Raw genomic sequence first — 21,308 nt, forward strand, 5'->3', positions numbered from 1 at the left:
GGTATGGTAGACCATGTCCTCTATCAGCTGTATGTCCATGATCAAAGCCTCTGTGCTGTCTTTCAGACCAGACTTCTCTATACATAGGGGGCATCTTCCTGATATAGTCCTTGTGGTTTAATCCTGATGTCCCTGGCCTCCTTCCTTCCTCTTAGTGTCCAGTCTTAGGGTGCTGGAATTGGGGTGAAAACCTCAATGATTCATGAAGAGCTTGCTGGTCTTTATCCGTGGCTTTCATCTCCTCTTTTGGACAGTCTATCATACCAGTTGAAATGTTATGACTGACAGGTCATACATGTTGATTGTTTGAGCTTTGTTCTTCCCATTAAGCCGACTCTTAAGGAGCTGACTTTCTGCAAATACTAGGTAGGATCCTCCATGATCAGGATGGTCTGATCTTTGGCTAGTCATTCTGGGTGGGTCTCATCCATTATCAGTTTCATTTGTGCTGCTAGGGATTCATGGAGTGCAGTTTCTTTACCCAGTCATGTGCAGTGAACCTGGTGCAGTCCAACTCTTCTTGTTTGAAGGTTCTGATTTCTGAAAGTTCTGCTTCCTGAAGCCAAACTGGGAGCCGGTTCCACAGAGAGGGGTCTGATAACTGAAGGTTCTGTTTCCCATTCTACTTTTAGAACCTCTAGGAGTCGCAGGTCTGAGAGTGAAGTTCTGTTGGGAAAAGCAGGAACTCTGAGATCTTTAAGATCCAAAGATTCTTGGTCACTAAGGACTTTATATGTGAGGACAAGAAAACAGTAGTTCCCTGTGTTCAGGTCAAAATACAACTTCAGTCTGTCTGAATTTAGAAGGAGAAAATTCAGTCATCCAGGTCTTTAAGACGGCTTTGTATCATGACCAACTGATTGGTTTAATCAGGATTAATGGGGAGATACACCTAAATATCATGTGTGTAAAACATGTACAAAAATTAAAAATATCAGTCCAAGCATAGAACCCTGAGGAATTCCATTACTTACTCTGCTGTGAAAAATATTAAATAAATATGACTTAAACCTGCCTAATATGTCTTTTTAATCCCAATAATGTGTTCAAGCCTCTGTAACATAATGTTGTGATCTATGGTGTCACTGAGACCCAACAACACAAGTTAATTGTCTGAGACTATCAAGAAGATTGTTGGCAACTTTCACAATTGATATTCTAGAACAAAAATGAATGAATGTATTAATTAAACAAATATCCTCCCCAGACTCAACCAGAGTCCCCGGTAGTGTTGTGGTCTTATGTTGAATTGTATGTGTCTTCCAGAGCTGCTCTAAATTGCTGTGAGGCTTATTGACTTACAGGGATTAGGAAAACAAGGTGTGTTTATGTCCATGTGTGTGGATCAGTGACTTCTGATCACCAAGAACAGACTCTCCCTGTAAACAGTAACCAGACAAAACACACGTCCCTGTTAGGGATGGGTGTATCAATATTCTGGAGTCAATCCTTCGATATCTGTCAGTCAAAATATCAGATTTGATACTTTTGGAATATCACAATACCAATGTGCTGATACCAAACATGCCATTTGTTTCAGCTGTAAGAGTTTTAATATTACACCAGCCATGGTGTATTCCTTCTGTCATGCGATCATGGCAGCCTATCAGATGTCATGATGGTGATGTTGTTTTTTAATATGAACTGGTTTAATGCAAGTTCTTGGACATTATGTTTTATAATATTTATTATCACTGGATATGTTATCTTTTATTATATTTATTTAAAGCCATTTTAAATAAAAATATATTTATCTATAGTCAGATTATTTTATCTTTTTAGAAAAAGATTTATTTTTAATTTACTTTTAATTTCCTCAGACTCATTAATTTTATTATAATTTCACAAGTGTTTCTTTAGAATACTTTCTGTTCATAAATTTCATATTGCTCTTGTTATAAAGATAATAATGCACACATTACAATGATGTGATTTTCCTTCATAAGGAAATAAGTATTAGTATAGATATTGTTATGGATATCAAATAAATAGTACCATGAACTAATGATGTCATATCACCCATCCCTACACCAAGTAAGGAATGGCTGGTTTTTGCATGTAATTTTGTCGCCTAAAACTCCCAGAAGTGAAAACAAATTGCACGTTTTGAATCAGCACAATGGTAAGGCAAGACAAGTTTATTTGTACAGTGCTTTTCATATACAAGACTATTCAAATTGCTTTACATAAACCTTAAAAAGTATTATAGCTTGTGCAAAGAAAGCATTAATAAGTGAAAATCACAGTAAAATCATTGAAAAATCATAAATTAAATTAAAATTATTAAAAGCAGTATCAAATTGGATACTTTGACTGGCATATGTTGAAGTACTGACTCCAGAATATCAATACGTCCATCTCAATTAACATGATTATTGTTTCCTATCAGATGACATAATGATGCTGCTTGTGTTAGTGATGTGTTTTAAACTTTTACAGCTTTTAAGCAGGTTCTTGTACACTAGGCTTCATTATATTTATTATATTACTTTTTTAAAACTGTATTCAGTTAAAGAAATTTAAATAATTTTCATCTGTGGTCTTATTATTTTAAAACATATATTCCATCTTACTCAATATGTTTTATTACGATTTCACAGAAAAGCATTTCTTACAAATAATTATGTTCATAACTTTTAATGAAATTTCGTTTTGCTGCTGGGATAGAGATATTAATGTGCACTGTTCAATCGTGATTTCCCTTAAAAAGGAAAAAATATCTGTATCAGTATCAATACTGATGAAAAAGTACCATAAACTAATGGTATTCTATGTTGTCCCTGAAAATGTTGGCCCTGCTGTTCAAGTCCCCTGCTTCTCTAACCCTTTGGAACGCGCACGCAGGAAGTTCCTATCTTGTCGAGAACGCGAGATATGACGTAAGTTATTTGCCGCGCAGTGATGATGGCGGTGCGTGAACGCGCAGCAAAAGTAATGGCTGCTCTGGATCGGCGGGTGCCTAGCCTCGATGATTTCGTGGGTCAGAGCTGGACTGCCTGGGCTGACTGGGTCGGCGTGACAGCGGTGGACGGTGAGGAAGCACCTTGTCGCAAACACTTGCAGCTACGAAGTCATTTAACTAAATCACCGCGGTTAATTTTCGTGGAAACGGAGGACGTAGCTAACCATGTTACCCAAACAAAGACCCTGCCGGGTCCTAGTGCTGGGTGGGTAACGTGTTGCTTTTTAGCAGGTTTCTTCTACATACGGTGTCTTCTTGAAAAATTAAGTGTTAGACGTTAAGACGGGAGATTTAAGAGGTGTGCTTTTCCTGCTCTGGCAGTGAAATAGGCTGCCAGCGCTCTGGAGTGCGTTTAGTTACAATGAAAGCAGCCGGGTAGCGGTGGAATCACAGCGGAAGGAGGCTAGTGAGGGTGGCTGGGCGAGCAACTTATCACCGCGGACTGCTATGCTAGCACGGCAGCCAGCGTTAGCATGCTAATGTTAGCAGCAGGAGGATCAGAGTAGACACCGGTGACGGAGGAGGAGTCTGATGCTGCTGCCACCATGTAAATGCTGGCCCAACCTTTCATATTAGCCAGCGTTACTCTGTGTTCTTTTAGCCAAATCCTGATGTTCCTTCATAATTAGCAGCTTCGCTGCCTCCGGTTTACACATGCAAACATGTCTGTATCTGACACAAATTATCACTTAGATAAGAAGTCCTCCTGTCTCGATCAGTTTTAACTATGTGCGTTGACTGAATTTCCCTTTGGGATTAATAAAGTATTTTTCATTTCATTCATTATTGTCTGGCATCCCCCCACCCTCAGTTATACAGTACCTATAACTATGTAGGAAAGTCTTCGTCTACTACAAGCACAGCTAACCGCTAAAAGCACTGAATATCAACCCAGTGAGACACAGTTCTTCTATAATCCAGTCCTTTATATAACCCATCACAATCACCTGTTAACAATTTATAAAGTCTAAGGTAAGATGCTTTTTCATCTTGAACCGGACATACTTTTCTTTTTTGATAACATAGGACCTCATAAATGACTTATCAAATGTAATGTGTGATGTTTCAGGGCCTGAGGTGGATGACTGCAGCAAGAATGGCAAAAAGGGTGCAGAGGCAATGTCGCTCAGTAAGGAGGGTAAGTCACTGCTGTCTACAGGTCTTCCATCTTTTTCAGACATGACAGAAGTAACTTCAATGACTTCACTGATCCATTTTAATGACAGCATCAAGTCATTCTGACACAGGTCGGAGAGTGGGTGGCTGTAGCTCAGGAGGAAGAGCAGTTGTCTACCAACCAGAAGTTCAGTGGATTGATTCCTGGCTTCTCCAGACTGCATGCCAAAGTGTCCTCCGGCAAGACACTGAGCCACATATTGCCTCCCAGTTAGGACTGCACGATATCAGGAAAACATTTGATAACACTGGTTAAAAGTTATGATGACAATATGATTTGCTATCAATAGAGTCTGATGCTGCTTTCATGTTTTCTCATATGGAGTTCCACTTGCAAAACTCGTATCTGTTGAGCTTTATAGCTTTTGCTTGACTTAACGTGAGTATTGTTGTTTCTAGCTAATGCTAGATTTTAGGAACTCTTTGTAGTTGTCTTGTAGGTGGCAGCAGAGATTAGCTGTGTTTTACCTGGTGGGTACAGCAAGTATCCGGCATGCCTTGCAGAGGTCCCGTGTTGGTTGTGCGTCATCTCTCATCTAATGGAAATGGTTTCAAAGAGCTGATGTGCTGGTTTTTTTTTTAGCTACGAGTTCTTGTGCATCCACATTTTCATCGCTTCTCTTGCTGCCTTAAGCCATTACAACGCTCACTCCATGTGCTCTATTGCTGCAGCCGTTAGTATTTACACTGAGCGTCCAGGACAGTAAAGGGTGTAACAGTCTGCTAGACTCGTGCCTGTCCAAGTTTGCATAACAAGGAGCTGCATAAGATCCTAGCAGTCTTGGGTTGATTATATTTCTTTCATAACTTTAACATTTTTTCCACACACACACAAATGTGTATATATATATATATATATATATATATATATATATATATATATATATATATATATTCCCAAATTTCCCTGAGGGCTCTCCGAAGGGATTAATAAAATTATTTCTATTCTATTCTATATAGGTTTATATGTGTGTGTGTGTGTGTATATGTGTGTATATATATATATGTGTGTGTGTGTGTGTGTTCTGCAGTTCTACTCCCAAGGTGTCAATTGGTGTGTGATAGTTAAAGCTATATACATGAATGTGACATGTAGTGTAAAAGGACTTTGTGTGGTCAATATATGACTTTAAAAGTGCTGTTTAAGCACAGCCAATTTATCATTTATAGATCATTTTCATGAGCCATGGTCACAAATACATGAGAAGAGGTGTAGCAACAAGTACTATCAATCCAATCAGACCTGAGGGTTCATTAGAAAACTACATTCTCAGCCTAATAGTGTGTGATTAAAAATTGTTAATGCAACACGTGCTCTGTTCTGTCTTAAAACCAAGTCAAGTCACTCCAGGTTTTAATGGATTAAAGTGGCAAGAACACAGAGGTTCACAGCTTAAAATCTCATTTCCCTGCATGTTTAAGTTTGTTGAGCAGCAGTGTTTTCCTGTGAGGGTTTAACTGTGCTGCAGTAACACTGAAGTTGTTGTCAGCCTGACAAAAATGGGATCTTTACCAGAGAATACGTCTCAGCTAACTGCAAGAAGAAGCTGCAGCACCACTTGAAACTTCCTTTTTAGCTGTGAAAATGATTATCAGCTTAACAGGCTCACAGAATTTAGTTAAACTAAACAGTGGTGGGTGGGAGAAGATAAAAACATTAACATTTAATCGGTTAGCTTAAACAATTTTTTCTCATTAATTTGGTTTCAGTGCTGAGGGGAGGGGCAAACGGCAAAATAGGTGACAGACATCACAGACAATCAGCAGGATGCTCTTACAGGCATGATGTCAGACGAGTGAAAAACTTTAGGTTTACAGAGACCAAAGTGAGATCTACCGCTTTCTAACAGAAGCTCCCACTGTGTTCCTTATCTGAGCCTGATGTGACATGTCAAAGAGAAAACCTTGATGTTGTGTGTTTGGAAGTGTGTGTGTGTGTGTCCAGTTTCACAGAGCTAAGACAATTAGATATTGAAGAAGATGGAGATCCACACATTTTCTCTTCTTCTTGTTCTCATTCATCACACTGTTCAAAGACTTGTGTTGAATCACATTTGCCAGATTTTTCAACATTTAACATTATTATTCAGGCTTACACATGCTACATACTACTTTCTGCTCTGTATCTGCAGACATGTCCATCTTTGGCCTCTATCCTGGCCACGATGACTTCTACTTGGTGGTGTGCAGCCACTGTGGCCAAGTTGTGAAGCCTCAGGCATTTGAGAAGCATTGTGAGAGGCGACATGGCCCATTGGCCAAGCTGTACAGCCGACTACGCTCCCCCACACCTGCACCTCAGCCCCAGAGGCCCCAACATGGCCACTCTCCTTCTCATGGGACCAACACTGCTTCTGCTTCAACGTGGGAGGGTCGAGGGCCGGGGTTCGGGCAGCTACGGGCAGCCCCACCTTCTCCTTCCACGCCACCTCAGTACAGACACTCCAAGAACTCAAAGGAAGGAGTTCGGTAAGAACGGAAGTCAGATGAGATGATTGGTACTGTGGTGTGTTAATAATAGTCAGGTGTAACGGCTGAGCATAAAGAGTGGAAATGAAGAAGATGGCTGCTTTGGATCGGTTCGGAAAGGACAGAGTCTGAACTGCTCACTCAGCAACATGATATTTTTATTCATAAAGAAAGAAAAGTTGTGGCTCAGCACAGTCAGTCCTGGTATCAGCAGCTCCTGGTTCTCCTTTCAGTTAGTAAAACATAAACTCAGACAGGGAGAGGAATTACTCATGTCCAAACCCTAACTGTGAACTCTTCCTGTATCTCCCAGACATTCCCCACTGGAGAAGTCCTCCCACAGCAGCCACACAGAGTCCGTGTTCAAGCAGCCGCCGCCTCTGGAGCCCCAGTTAATGTCTCCGCCTCCATCGCTCAGAGATCCCCCGTGGCCACACGGAGGCACTTCAGCCACTAGGGCCTCCCCCAGTGAGAGACACCCCACTCAGAGGAAGGACTCCACTCAGCCGTCTGTGGTGACGGGCCACCGGATCCCCAGACCCTACAATAAAGTGGCATCCAGTGAGTTCACAGGGAGAGAGGGGGTCTCATACCAACTTGTCATATGGTTAAAGAAACATGAAATAATTTTAGTTTGTTATAAAATGAAAACAGACACCACAAGCAACCAGAATCTGTGGCATTTAAAGCAGATTGAGCTTAATTAACCTCTTTAGCTTCATAACATCTGGTTTAATCAGGTGTAAGGTCAGGTCTGTTACCATGTGTGGTGTCCACTCAGCTAAAACAGCGAAAAGCTCGTTAAAATAATTTCTTTAACCACCAAACACAGTTAAGACAACAAATAAAAAAGCAGTTAAAAAAATAGCAAAAAGATGTAAACCCAAATTACAATGACATGCATGACATAAACGATATCTTTACTGAAAGTACAAACCTATAAGTTTCCACATCTCTAACCAAGATTCACCAAACTAGAAGCAGAAAAAACTGCTTCACGTCTTAAAAACATCATCATGAATTCTGTCTTAACTTTGCTGTCTGTCCTCCAACACTTCTATTCACTGGGATAAAACCACATTTACTGGAAAACTCCATTTCCCAATGTCCTTTTAGAGCAGTTTTTCCTTTAAAACCAGTATTTTCTGCCTAGTTACATTGATTTAATTAGATAAAGACGTGTCAGTCATTCTGTGTCACAGATATAGCCGTCCTTCCCATTAATGATTGGTGTGATGGCTGTAACCATGGTGATATCATAATTCTACTGGATCCCACAATTAAAATTGATGATCAGTCATGTAAATCAGCTGATTGAAGCCGGAGTTACGCTGAGATTTAACCATCATAACTCAGATTTACAGAAAATATATACTGTATGTCCCACCTGCTGGCAGTGTTTTCCTCCACTTTTTATCTACTTAAACTGGCACCTCCAGAGAAACGCTCCACTACAGAACATTAAATATTACAGAAATAACCTTTAAAACCTTAACCCCCCCAATAAAAAAATAGCAATGTATGTATTGCATTGAATTCAGAAAATTTATTTGACCATTTCTAAACGATTAAATTCTAAAATGTATTGACAACCCTTCATAGTCAGTAGAGTTTAGTTTAATCTTGCTGAACACACTGGTGTGTTTTAATTGACAGCCCTGTTGTTTTATGATGTGTGCATCCTCAGAGAGAGAGTGTGACCTGGACAAACACTGCGGCGTCCTCGACCCAGACAGGAAGCGGGTCTGCACTCGCCTGTTGACGTGCAATGTAAGCTGCACACATGCACACCCACACACACCGAGCTTTGCTTCTTCTGACTCACTGCTGTGCAGCTCTCTCCAACACATCTGTCGTCTTCTTTCACCTCTTTGTGTGCTTCTCTGAGCAGCTGAGGGTTTATAATTTCAGCTTCAGGCGCCGTCCTCTTTGTTTTTGTTTTGTTACGACACATCAGAGCAGGAAAATAAGTCTGTTTTCTTCATTAGATGTTACTGGTATTTATCAGAGTTTCAGGTGGTGGGCAGCAACACTTTTTCTTTTTTCCTTTTAATGAATCAAATGTAGATCTTTGAAACAGATTTGTGTCAGACCCATAAGTAACTAATCTTATAATGTGACTCTTGGTTTCCTTAAAGTTTTATCTAACTTGAGTAAATTCTGGTTTAACCGTTTAAACTTCACTAGATCCCTGACGCTCCCGAGTGATATTGCTTTTATTTTCAACAGCTTCTCAGGAACGGTAGGGTGTTAACTGTGGGTAAATTGTGATGGATAGCTTACCATTTAGGTCAGGGCTACTCAATTCGGTCCTACGAGGGCCGCAATCCGGCAGGTTTTCCATGTATCCCTACACCAACACACCTGAATCAGGAGCAGCCAAAGATCAACCAGTGAGCAGAAAGTTCTATGTTTGTCTGAAATGAAGAAAAATAAAGCTCCTCTATGGCTGGAATAAAGCCAAGAAGACGTTTCTGATGCACGGTGGTGCCACAAACCAACTGAGCTGGTTTTGTGAGGATAGTAGGTAAATAGTACTGTAATTAACTGTAAATGGGGAAAAAATGCTAAAGTAAAAAGTGTAAACATGTAAATAGTTTCTGTTGTGTTTTTTTTTTCTCAATGCCAATATTTTTCTCTTGAAAACCAAGAGCTGAGAGAATGATGTGCAGATGAGAAAAGGCTTGGTCGCTGTTGATCTGTGTGTTATTTCTACAAAGTTCTGCTAGTGATAAATTCTGTTTTCTTTATCTGGTTGCCCTTTATCCTGCTATATCTATTGATACAGTCATTTTAGAAAAATGTCTGGATGTTGACTGAGATTAAAAGGTTGTACATATTTTCACTTGAAAAATAACAATATAGGAAGGAACAGCTGGAGTTTTAAGGGATGTTTGTGTCAGTGTGTGTTCTTTAAGTTGTGTTGTTGTCCTGAAGGATGCAGAAGAAACAGTTTGATGATGATGAAGATTTTAAACACGGACTGGCAGCATATTGATTGAAATCCTTGATGCCATTAGTTGTTACCCTGTGAGCTTTTTCTGGGTGATCTTTATGTGAGCACTGATGTGGCTTATAATGAATGAATGGGGTTTGGACTTGAAAGTGTCTTGAGGACTTTTGTTTAAATCAGATCTGATTTTTGAGGGGAAAAGAAAGCTTGGCCACTTCTAAATGGACTTTTTTAGTAAATTCTGGTGGATCTGCTGGTTTTATTTCTCTGTCTGATCAGAACTCAGTGAGCAAAGTGAGCTGCTGTCAGGTGGAAGTTTCTCAGCACAATGTCTGATGACGTGTTTGTAAAAGTCAGTGTGTGTCCTGAGTGGTTCCCAGTTTTCACTGTGAAACATGTTCAGTCACAAAAGGCTGAGGAGCCACAGTCCGTGTGTGAGAAGAAAAACTGGAGTTTTCAGCTGAATGAAAGTGTACTGATCAGCGCTGACTGATACTGAGCCATGAAAATGGCTCCCAGCACAGGAAGAGCCCTTATATGGTGTGTAGTGTGTGTGAAGTAGGAAGTGAAAGGAGAGGCATGATGACCCGACTAACAGGAAATGACAGGAGTGACGGGAAAGATGCAGGAAAACAACCCTGAAGGTGAACAGAGACTCGATAAGTGACACCTGCCATGGACTCAGTTTAGCCATTCATCCAACTGTGTCTGAAATAACACCTGCAGCGTTTTTGCACCGTTTAATGGAATAAATAATGATCAGTTATTTTAAATGAATGTTTACATAATATTTTACGAAATGTTCATTAACCTACATTGACCTGTCCAAATAAATAAATAAATTAAAGTCGAACCCATCTGCAGTATTTTTTCCTTTTTTTTTCAGACAAATTTAGTGAAATTGGTCCTAAATACTCATGCAGACAGAGCAGGTATATTTACGTCAGATCAAACAAAAATTCCCCACTAAACCATGTCATCAGTCATCCAGGAAAATTTTAAACTGAGATGTATTTTCTTTTTTTATTTGATTTGTTTGTACATGAGGTTCAGGAGCATGGTGTTGTTTCTGAGGCTCCTTTTGTTTCCAGATCAAACATTATAGTAGCACGTTGTTATTTGGTTCTGCTTCAGAAGTTTTCACCACCGAAATCTCACATGATAAAGTTTCACTGGATGAGACGCCTCCAAGCATGGTGACTGTAGCAGAGCATCAGCCTGCTGTCATTCATTGTAGAAAAATAATCTGTTGTATTAGAAACCACATAATTAGATTGGAGAAGGTTGAACCTGCTGCTGGTAACCAACCAGAGATGGAAAGTTACCGGGCAGCACCAGGTCGTTATCTCAAAAGAACTTTTACACCTCAGTTGAAGTATTCCTGGGACTGTAATCTGTGGTTGGTCGAGGTTTAAACTGTGTAAATGAAACCTTGGCTGACTTCCTGTATCCTCATCCTTAGATCCATTCCATCCACCAGCGGAGGAAGGTGGTGGGCCGCAGCAGGAACTTTGACCAATTGGTGGCAGAGCTAAAGACCAAGGTTCGAGAGAAGGGGGCCCAGGCCCTGGAGGGAGGCTCCACCACTGGAGGCTCTCCCAGCCCCGAGACCCCCAGAGAGCAGGCTGGTGTTCCACACTGTAGGAGGCCTCTGGCCAGCCTCCCTGCTTTCAGGTTAGTGACACGGACATGAGTTGGGCTCCCAGGGAGATGGAAATATTCATGTTACTGGACCACTAAAATACCAGCATAGTAAGCTATAAATAAGGAAAAATCCACATGACTGTTTTTTTAGTACAAAGAAGTGCAAGTACATCATCAAGATGTTTACATTTAATGAATTATCCCTTTAGAACAAAAAGAAGAACCTGGAAGTTGTAGAGAAAAATTTATCGTTGAGTTGAGACGGTGGAAACTAGCGGTTCATGGTTCACACCGGCGCTAGCATTTTTTAGCTTCGTCAATCAGATCCATGTCACTGTCACGTGAAGCCGAAGAATGAAAAATTTGGTTAAAAGCAGCCTATTTCAGTTAGGTATTGTTTGCCATCATTTCGTATAACCTTTCAGAATTAATAAGGTTTGCTAGTGAAATCGCTGTTCACACATCTATGAAGATAGATCAGGTACGGATATCTATTGAGAGTAAAATAGCAAAGAGAAGCAATGGGAGGTCTTCTCTAAATCACTGGTTCTGAGCAGAAGTTGGAGACAGACCTGAACATTTTGGGGCCGTAAATGTAGAGAGATTTATTATGAACAGGTTCTGAGATACAAATCAGTTCAGTTTATTTACCATTTGCAGAAAAGAAACCACATTGGAAAACAGTTGCACTGTCAACATTTAACAGAAAAAACAAAACATACGAAACATAAGCCTAAAAATACAACACATGAACACATCCTAAAACGCATAATACTAAGAAACAGTCAAAATCAGGGAGGCTCTCCTCTTTAACAAAGTAGCTGACAGGTAGAAAGGATTCATACTTAAGATATGCAGGGGTGGGTCTAGAAAAGTTTAGATGGGGGGCCAGGGAGGGGCACTGACCAGGAAAATGGGGGCAGAAATGAGATTTTTTTTATGGTCTTGATTTTATGTAATATTGAATTGATTGGTACTAAAATCATCACCTAATGTAAAAATGTGAAGAAAAACTCAAGTGAGTGTTGGTTGACCTTTCTGTTGATTCAGTACAGTAAAAACAGGCATATCTCAGGCATAGTCAGTCTGTGGTGGTTAATTATGATTAATTTCTAAGCTGTGATTAATCTGACTAGAAAGTTTAATTATTTGACAGCCCTATTATTTACATAACTTATTCATTCTACATATTTAAATGCATATTACTTCACTTAATTTCTACATCAGTGGATCTACAAAATCACTAAACATTTGGTCATAGTAACTTATAAATGTCTAGAAGTTAATTTAAATATACATACATGCACATTTCTACGTGTGTGTAGTATTCCTGGCCACCTGAACTTATTCACCTCATCATACAAACTCAGAGGTCAGATCCATGAAGTAAGAAAGAAATGAAAGAAAGAATAATAATCCCCATGCCTTGGAAATGTTTTACATTTAAAAATAAAAAAAATGAAATTGCAAAGGTGAAAGTAAACGGAGCCACATCAGACTCATTTAGCTTAGGAAGGGTAATCAGACAAGGTTCCTCAATCAGCCATTTATTATTTGTCCCTTTCATTTCGACTCATGAGTGTCTGGATCAGAAAGAAAAAAGACATAACAGGTTAAAGAATGTATGAGCAAGAACCAAAAGGTTTATTATTTGCTGATGATATGTTGATTTATTTTTCCAACCCTGATATTTTTATCATTTGAATTTATGTCGGTCCTAAAATTATTCTGCTCAGGTTTCAGGTTACAAAGTAAACATTTCCAAGACAGAAAGTTTAAGTTTTATATAAACATATAAACCTAACCAAACATTAACACCCTGCGTCCACCAGAATTGAGGCATAAACTACTTAAGATTTATACGACTTAAACTTCAACCTTTTGAATAAAAAACATAAAGGACGTCAGTAGGTGGAACCTGACCCCAATATTAAATGCTGAATCACCACGTGACTCAGCGAAAATGAAGATATTACCAAGGGTGATGTAGTTGTTCCAAATTCTCTCACTTCTAATTAACGAAAAACTATTGAAAGAGTGGGACAAATGAATTTGACAGGATATCTGACAGAGACAAAAGCCAAGAATAAAATTTCAAACTATTCAGTTGACTGAAAACTTGAGGGGCCTGTTTTTTAGGTGTAATTTTGATTACAAGGCTCAATGGAAGGAAATAGAGGGGAGCGATGGTGGAGGGACATTTTTTCCTGAAATGCTCTTCCTTTGTTTAAATCTTATGTTTTGCTAATATTTTTCAGTACTCTGTGTTCATTCACCTGTACACTAATTGTTTCTGTATAGATGTATATAAGCATTTATATACATAGAGCTGGGACCGATCCAGTATCGGTGTTGGGCTCCGATATCGACCTGATTCACAGACTGGATATTCCCCGATCCACCTCATTGATCCACAGAGGGATCTTTCATGGTCCTGTGTTTACCATTTATACATTTTATGTAGGTTTAAACCTACCAAAATATGTTGATGCAGAATTAGTGTGTGTGTGTGTGTATATATATATATATATATACATATATATATATATATATATATATATATATATATATATATATATATATATATATATATATATATAATATACTGAAGGGATTAGCCTCCAGAAAAGTTGCTCCAATTCAACATACGGGTCAGTCTGTCTGTCAAGGAAAATTCAAGAAAAGTCCTCTAGCTAAAATGTTGTGATCCTGTGTGAGAAACGACTCATGACGGGGGTGAAGGAAGGTGTAGGAATCTCCAGCGTGGGTTGTTCTGCTCAAACGCTGCAGCTTGTTGAGCGTGGTGGGTTTATTCCACAGCACAGCGTTAGCGAGGCTTTTACTAATGCTTGTAAACCTGTGGAGAATTTTAAACATTTACAACCAGCACAGCCCCATTTGTAGGATCTTCAAACTGAAGTAAAACTCTGGCCAGATTCCATTCTGAAGTCCTTTTCTACTGAAACAAACCAGACTATCTAGTGCTCCCAGATTATTCACATCCACCCTGCTTCTCTTTCAACACCTTCTCTTGGACCATACATATTTAAAAAAATGATGTTACTGATAAATTATAACTACCTTTGTTTTTATTAAGATTGTGAACCAGCTACAGACATTGTCTTCAACTATAAATTATTTTGGGAAACATTTAAATTGGATTAACCTACTGGGCCGTAGGTTTGATACCCTTGATGTAGAGGATCTGATGTTCAAACACAGTTTAAAGGAAGTGACTCTGTTTTCCAGTAGATCTACGGCGGTGATGGAGTGCAGCCCGGAGGAGGAGAAGCAGCGGCAGGATGAGGCCTGTCTCCGAACCCCCTCTCCTCTCGTCCATGGACACATCTCCAGTGATGACAGTGAGGCAGAAGGACCAGAGGACATCTCTGAGATCTCATCTTCAGCTGCACATCCCAGACCGGCAGTGGTACGTCGTTTTCACCCATGTTTAATGAAGCAGAGAGAACTGGGGGTGTTTGCTTCAAAGTGTCCCGGAAAGATTTGTTTTACAATGTTAGTTTTAGAGTCTGAAAATGGTACAGAAAATCTCTGACTGATAATAGAAAGTAATCCTTAATGACTTGGAAAGCAGTCACTGAACACTGAGTGTAGCTGGAGTGTTTGTTGTCAGAAATCATCTTTTGCTAAAGACGGCTGTAAATCAGACCACTGTCACGATATTAAGTTCTGATCCACCTCCGTGCTTTTAGATTGGTCTGCAAACCTGAAGACTGCAGCACCTTCCTGCTGAAAGCCTTTTCCCTCACACATTATTATCTCTTCCCTGGTGATGTGACAGCAGGAACTTCTTGATGAGGGCTGATTGTTGTGAATCACGGTTGTTCCTCCATCAGTTGAAGCACCGCTGTCAGTTTTATTGGAGGGTTATTTTGGTTTTCCTTAACCTTGTCATAACTTTAAAAATAGGATAGTCAGCTTGTTTTTCTCTAAACAAAACAGTCACATAGAGTTTGACTGACAGGACAACAATGATCATCTCTCTGCAGGTGTGTTCGTTCGGCAGCCACTCGCTCGGCCACGGCATCTACACCTTTGACCGGAGACTGCACCACCTGAGGTCGGCTCTCAGCAGCATGCTGGAGCAGCACATCAGCGCCCACCTCTGGAAGTAAGACCGCTTTAAGATCTTTTTTGTCGACCAGAGATGGGTGTTTTCAGCTTCCTAAAGTTTATATCATGCTCAGCAGAAAATTTGTTAAAGGCTGTTGTTACTGATAGTTGTCAAAGATCTGAGCCTGTGTTCATTTGTGTCCCATCAGTTTCTGTTGTCCTACTTCATCCACAGTCCACATAATGAAAATGGTACCAGATTTTTTCCCCCAATTTTTATTTTAAGCATTTTTTAACATAGCCATTAATAACGAACCTCCATGATGTCAAGAGTAAGATAGGACTAAAAAAGGACATCTGAAGTCAGTTCATCCTAACCGCACATCAACAAAAATAAAGCAAAAAACTAAATAAGCATTTTCAATTTTCCCTTTCCTCCTTAATAATCCCAGTCACCAGCATGTCCATAAAAAAGATAATAAAATTAATTATAATAATTCAAAAAGACAAAAAGCAGCTAAATTTAGGAAAAGAGAAAAAAAACGAACAAAAGCAACAGGATTAATATATATTCTATATTACATAAAGTAATCTAAAAGAACTATCAAAGAGAAAAATAGAGGAATAAAAAGTGTAACCTGGTATCATGAAAACATAATTCCAGCTATAGTTTCTCAAAGGAAAGAACGTTGATCCCTCCGCTGCAGCAGATCTTTTCTAACCATGAGCATTTCATTCCACCACGTCTTCGACCACGGAGACGATGGAGGTTTTCTTTAACTGCAACCATGCCAGCTTTAAGAACCTGCCTTCGATAACCAGGGAGGATCTTTGTTTTATCAGTGCAACCAAATATTTACTGAAGATATTTTTCCAGAGCAGAAATCAGCAGCGTTCTCCGTTTATCCTGATCAAACGTGGCACAGAGGTCAACTTGTGTTTTTGGCGTGAGCAGAAAATGTTTTCACATACAGCATGTAAAAGCTCCGGTCCTCCAGCTCTGCAGTCCTGCAGGTTTTAGATGTCTCCCTGCGCCAACACGCCTGACACACCTGTCCTCAACAGCTTGTCAAGTGCTGTCCAAGCATGTTGGCCCACTAATCTGAGTAAGGTGTGCTGCAGCAGGAAACATCCAAACCCTCCAGTTCTACAGGTCTCGAAGACCCACTTTGCCCATCCCTGGTCTAAAATCACCACCAAAGTTTGGCTCTTTCCCAGAATTCTGCATGACCGTGGAGGTAAACTGCAACATTGTGGTGGAAGACAAACAAAACCTGACAAACATTTTTCTAAAAACACCCCCAGAGAACGTCTGAGATGAGAGAACAGACAGGTTGAATCACCGAGATGGAGGTTAGAACGTTGACCTCTGATGGTCAGAGGTTTTTTTTGTTCTTCCTGTTTGAACAGTTTCAGCGTCACTCCTCCAAACAGTGAAAAAGACTCCATATTGGTAATTATATAAAAATAATTTTTTTTGAGATAAAAAAAAACACTAAAGGCTAAAGTAACTTTCAGTTGCAATGATTCGCAAAAGCTGTTGCAAAATGATGAAAATTTAGGTGGAAAAAAATGCTGTGAAATCCTGGAGGGACTGATGAATGAAGACGCTCTGTGTTTGAGAATGAAAATGGATTCATCTTTTCCTCATGAAGGTGTGTGTGATACGTAGTGATGGATTCTTTTTCTTCCACCAGGAAAATACCTCAAGCCGCAGACCTTCAGTCTCCACCTCCTACAGCCAAGGCCATCACATCTACGTCTCCTGCCTCCATGGCCACAGCATCCTCCTCTACATTACATCCCAAGGTCCGCACAGGAAGTCACATCAGCTTCTCCCTGAAGAATGCATCTTTGTCCTCCTCTTCTTGTCGTGGCCCTGGGAGGCCAACCTCAGCCATCCAAGTGGAGAACAGCGGCGGTGGTCACCTGCCGTCTCTGGGGAAGCCAGGTGCGGTGCATCCGGCGGCCTCAAGGAGACCCAAGAATCCGGTGGGTCGCCCAAGCAAACACATGCTGAAGCTGCGAGAGGAGGCTGCCACCGCCGCTGCCCTCCGTAAGCGGAAGGCCCCCTCCCAGGAAGGAGAGCACTCTGGCCCCGACAGGAACTGCATCATCCTCCAGGACCGGGGCCGCCCACCCTCCACCGGCTCCTCCTCTTCCTGCTCCTCCTCGTCATCATCTTCCAAAACCCCCGCTCCCTCGCTTCTCCCACACGGACAGACCAATGGCACTCTCTCCCCCAGCAGGAAACCCCGCCCCCAACCTTTGCCCTTAGAGTCCCATTCACCTGCTGCTAAGGCAGTGTGGACATACAGGAGGACACACCCCCCTCTGGCCCATTCCTCCCCCCCAGACCCATCCTCTGCCACAAACTCCCACATCCGTCCCAGTGGGGGGGACTTAGGACTGCATGGGCAGGGCAGTGGGAGGGTCTTCGAACACCAGGGACTGATGAAAAAACGCAAGGGGGTAGGGATGGAGGAGCATTCCCCCTCATCCAAACCCTCAGCACAGCGCCTACCTTCCTCATCCTCTTCCAGCTCTGCCGCCTCCTCCTCTCCACGCTCTAACTTCTACACCTGGAAAGACAGTAAAGGTGGGGGGCTGGCGGGGGGTGTGGAGAAGAAACTGGGCACACAGAAGGTAGGTTTAAAGGAGTTTAAACCTGAGCTCAGAATTTAAAAACAAAGCGATGAAGGCCCTCATACTGTAGCACTGGTAAATGAAAACAAAGCTTCTCCCCTCATTGTTCGGTTTAATAAGCAGAAATGTTTTTCTCCTGCTCGTCTTCCTCAGCCGTCTCATTCTTTCTCTCTTCTTTTGTCCCACAGCCAAAACTGCACCACTGAGTGTGCTTGCCTTACAAGCCACCATGAGGAAGCCAGAGCTGCTCAGTCCTCGAAGCTACACGACTCCGATATGTGTGTGTTCATCTGTCTGGCCGAGTATGAATGTGTGTGTGGTTGGGTTTGTGTGGATGCTGAGCAGATCTGTGGAGTGTTATGTGGGTCTGAATGAATGTCTGAGGGAGAACTGGAAGAAGGGCGGGTGGGACAATATTCAGAGTATGGATTTAGAAATACCTCAAGACCATCTGGTTATGCTGCTAAATTGAATATGTTTGTTTATAAAAATGGATAAAAAAATATCCTTTTCATTTGTGTGTTTTTTCAGACTTCGATGGTTCTGTGGTCCGTGTCAGGTTTCTGTTTAATCTGAATTCCTATTTCTTTCACAACATAAAGAAGAAAAAAGAAGTTGATATGAGCTCATCTTGAATCTGATGGCGTCTCCTAAAGTAGTTCTAGCCTCATGTTTCCCCTTTTATTTTTTAACGACTGGGAAGTGAGGAGACCAGGTGCTGGAGTTTGAGGAGAGAAATGTCCCATTCTGTTCTGATGCAGGCATCTAGCTGCCCTGCGGTCCTGAACCTTCATTGCTGGATTTCTGGCTTTCATGATGCTCCAAATGTTATCTGTTCAGTGAAAGGTCCGAGGCCTGTACTTCGAAGCTGGATTTTCTCTTGTCAAGGTAGCTAGCTTGGAATTTTTCTGTACTAAGAAGCTTGTTCACTTCTTGCGGGGATAAATCACCATTATAACTTACGCTGAACGGCAACCTGAAACAGGTTATGTTCTGGATAGAGACTGATCAGGAAATGGCGCTTTTATACGCAGTCAGTTCTCTTGGAAGATGTTCTGCTCATTCTTCGAGCATCTTGTCCACTTTGGTGCGCGGATTGTGAGAGGTGTGCTTAGGAGAGAAAGTTTTTAGGAAAAGATGGATCCTTTTGATGAAGACATAAAACCTTTTCACGAACCGCTTCGGAGTATGTTTTTGTATTTGACTTGTTCCCGAGTCCGTTTAGCTCCACTAGGGTTGCATCTGAAATAATAAGGTTATTAATAATGGTCACACATGGCAGAACTGTAGAACCATGAATTTATGAAATGCACAACTACTTGTGCCGTCACGGTGAGGAATTAATATTCCAACACAAAACGCCTTCATGCTGGGAGCTGAGCCTCAAAAGAACTGATGGAAAATATAAAAGAAAGGAACTGAGGAAGCTCCGCCCGAAACCTGAGCCTTAATAAAGTGAAACGGATCGATCAGACTGCTGTGTGTTCATATTGTCTCATGAAATGATTACGAATTTTACGTTTTAATAGTTTTTTTTTTTTTTTTTTGCCAGCATTTTATTCTGGCTGTTACCGTGGCAACAGTGTTGCTTTGGGTCTGGATGATATGTTTAAATTCTTCCTATTTCCTCAAGAATAATTGTCTCCTTCATGTTGAAGTAAGCTGCTCTGCAGGGTGTTTCCATGTCTACGATAGGTCAGACCCTGCAAACAACATCTCTTTTATGTCAGCATGTGCTGATCTAGTTGGGAAAACCCTGGTTTGAATTACCGAGTTGATAACCAGCTTCCTAGTACCACTTGTCAGGATTGTGAATGTCTGAGCTAGTTAACCAAGGTAACAGAGAAATCCCGGGTATGTTGATCCAGTTTCACAGTACAGGCCTCTGAACTGCAGGCCGCCCGGTTCAGCGCCCGGACTCTTCTCCTGCTGTTGTGATGGATGCAGGATGTGGCTTAGCAATATCCTTCCCTGAAATAGATGTCTGGATGGGAGCGGATGCTTCACAAAAACAGGAGAAAACTCATTCCAGTTCAGGTTCCATATTCAGCTCAGTCTGGTGGGTTGGACCAGAAAAATAACATGAAAACCTATAAATGAAAACTCCACATTTTCCCTTTGTTTTAGCACAAAGAAGTACAAGTATGTTATCAAGATTTTTACATTTAATGTCCTTTTAGAAAGTGAACAACCTGAAATTTCTGAAGAAAAATAAGTGAAGTTTTGCCTCAGTTATATATTTTATTTAAAAAATGTAATTTTATTTTGGCTACATAAATGTTTATTTTTGTATCTATAAAATTGTAAATAGTTTTCAAATTTTATCAGTTACATTTTTTAACTTTTGAAAACTGATAAATTAGTTTACATTTCATTAATGTGATATATTTTTTATTATATACAGTTTTTATTTTCTTATTCATTTTAAATGACACATTTACATATTTACACATAGATTACAATGAATCTACAAAAAAAACCCATTTAATCTCAGGTATCTGCAAGTGAAAAATCCAGTATTTCACAATAAAATCTGTAACTTCAATATCTATAAATTATTTTAAATGTACATACGTGTACATTTCCCCATGTGTGTAGTAATCCTGACCACCTGAACTGACTCACCTCAATACAAATTGAAGTCACAACTATTAAGTGAAAAAGATATAAAACATAAAACAAATTATTCTCTGCCTTGGAAATTGCTCATGTAGACAAATTAGGACAGTTCTGTTATTTTATTTTATTTTTTTTTTTTTATTCCTCCTGCAAACCAGGATGGATGGATTAGACCCTTTGGAGGATGGGTTTTGGCCCCTGGTCCATATGTTTGGCACCACAAGTATAAAACTATGATGTACTTTTGAGCTTGATACTTCCTTAATCTACTTGAGCAGAGGAAACACTGGAGTAACATTCATGAAAGACCTCAGATAATTCCAGATTCATCCAGCCCACTAAGAATGAGTCATGTTTAGTTGTTTCTTCTTCTTCTTCTTCTTCTTTTTTCTTTTCTTTTTCTTATAAAGAGGTAAAAGGGAAAAAAAAGTTCAGGAAAAGCTGAGGGGAGGGAAAAGTGAAACCAAAAAACGTGACCAATACACAGCTAACTTCAGCCTATAATACTTTTTCATCAATATTAATTTTTCCCCCTTAAAGGAAAATCACAGAATTGTACAATAATGTCTTTATTGCAGGGGCAATATGACATGAATAAAACCAAAAAGCATACATACTTGAAAGATGTATATAAAATTATATTAATTAATAAACTAAAGGAAATTTTTATAAATTCTTTTTGAAATTATAGTAAAAGTCAATAGCCCAGAGATAAATATGAATTTATTTAAGAACCTACACTGAACCAGTAAAATACTAAAACTA

General features: G+C 40.2%; 1 protein-coding gene across 2 annotated transcripts; it reads left to right on the forward strand.

Moving 5' to 3' along the window:
* The first annotated feature begins 2,877 nt into the window (after window positions 1-2,877).
* On the forward strand, window positions 2,878-18,404 carry atxn7l2a (ataxin 7-like 2a). 2 transcript variants are annotated; one of them, XM_041979897.1, is made up of 10 exons: window positions 2,878-3,031; window positions 4,032-4,100; window positions 6,271-6,607; window positions 6,921-7,168; window positions 8,295-8,377; window positions 11,023-11,234; window positions 14,454-14,634; window positions 15,215-15,336; window positions 16,976-17,924; window positions 18,113-18,404. In XM_041979897.1, exons 1-10 carry the CDS (start codon window positions 2,902-2,904, stop codon window positions 18,128-18,130), a joined length of 2,349 nt encoding a protein of 782 aa, XP_041835831.1. In that variant the 5' UTR covers window positions 2,878-2,901; the 3' UTR covers window positions 18,131-18,404. The 2 variants fall into 2 exon arrangements, with proteins under 2 accessions (XP_041835831.1, XP_041835833.1); XM_041979899.1 differs by having other exon boundaries at window positions 14,457-14,634.
* Window positions 18,405-21,308: the final 2,904 nt, after the last annotated feature.

The sequence above is a fragment of the Melanotaenia boesemani genome, chromosome 3 (genome assembly GCF_017639745.1).
Source record: "Melanotaenia boesemani isolate fMelBoe1 chromosome 3, fMelBoe1.pri, whole genome shotgun sequence".
NCBI lineage: Eukaryota > Metazoa > Chordata > Actinopteri > Atheriniformes > Melanotaeniidae > Melanotaenia > Melanotaenia boesemani.

What these genes read in the sequence shown, in the direction of transcription:
- atxn7l2a (XM_041979897.1), top strand. Translation starts at nt 2,902, where the DNA reads ATGATGGCGGTGCGTGAACGCGCAGCAAAAGTAATGGCTGCTCTGGAT. An exon ending in AATGTCGCTCAGTAAGGAGG is followed by an intron (nt 4,101 to 6,270) that starts GTAAGTCACTGC and finishes CTGTATCTGCAG; the next exon opens with ACATGTCCATCTTTGGCCTC. An exon ending in ATCAGCGCCCACCTCTGGAA is followed by an intron (nt 15,337 to 16,975) that starts GTAAGACCGCTT and finishes TTCTTCCACCAG; the next exon opens with GAAAATACCTCAAGCCGCAG.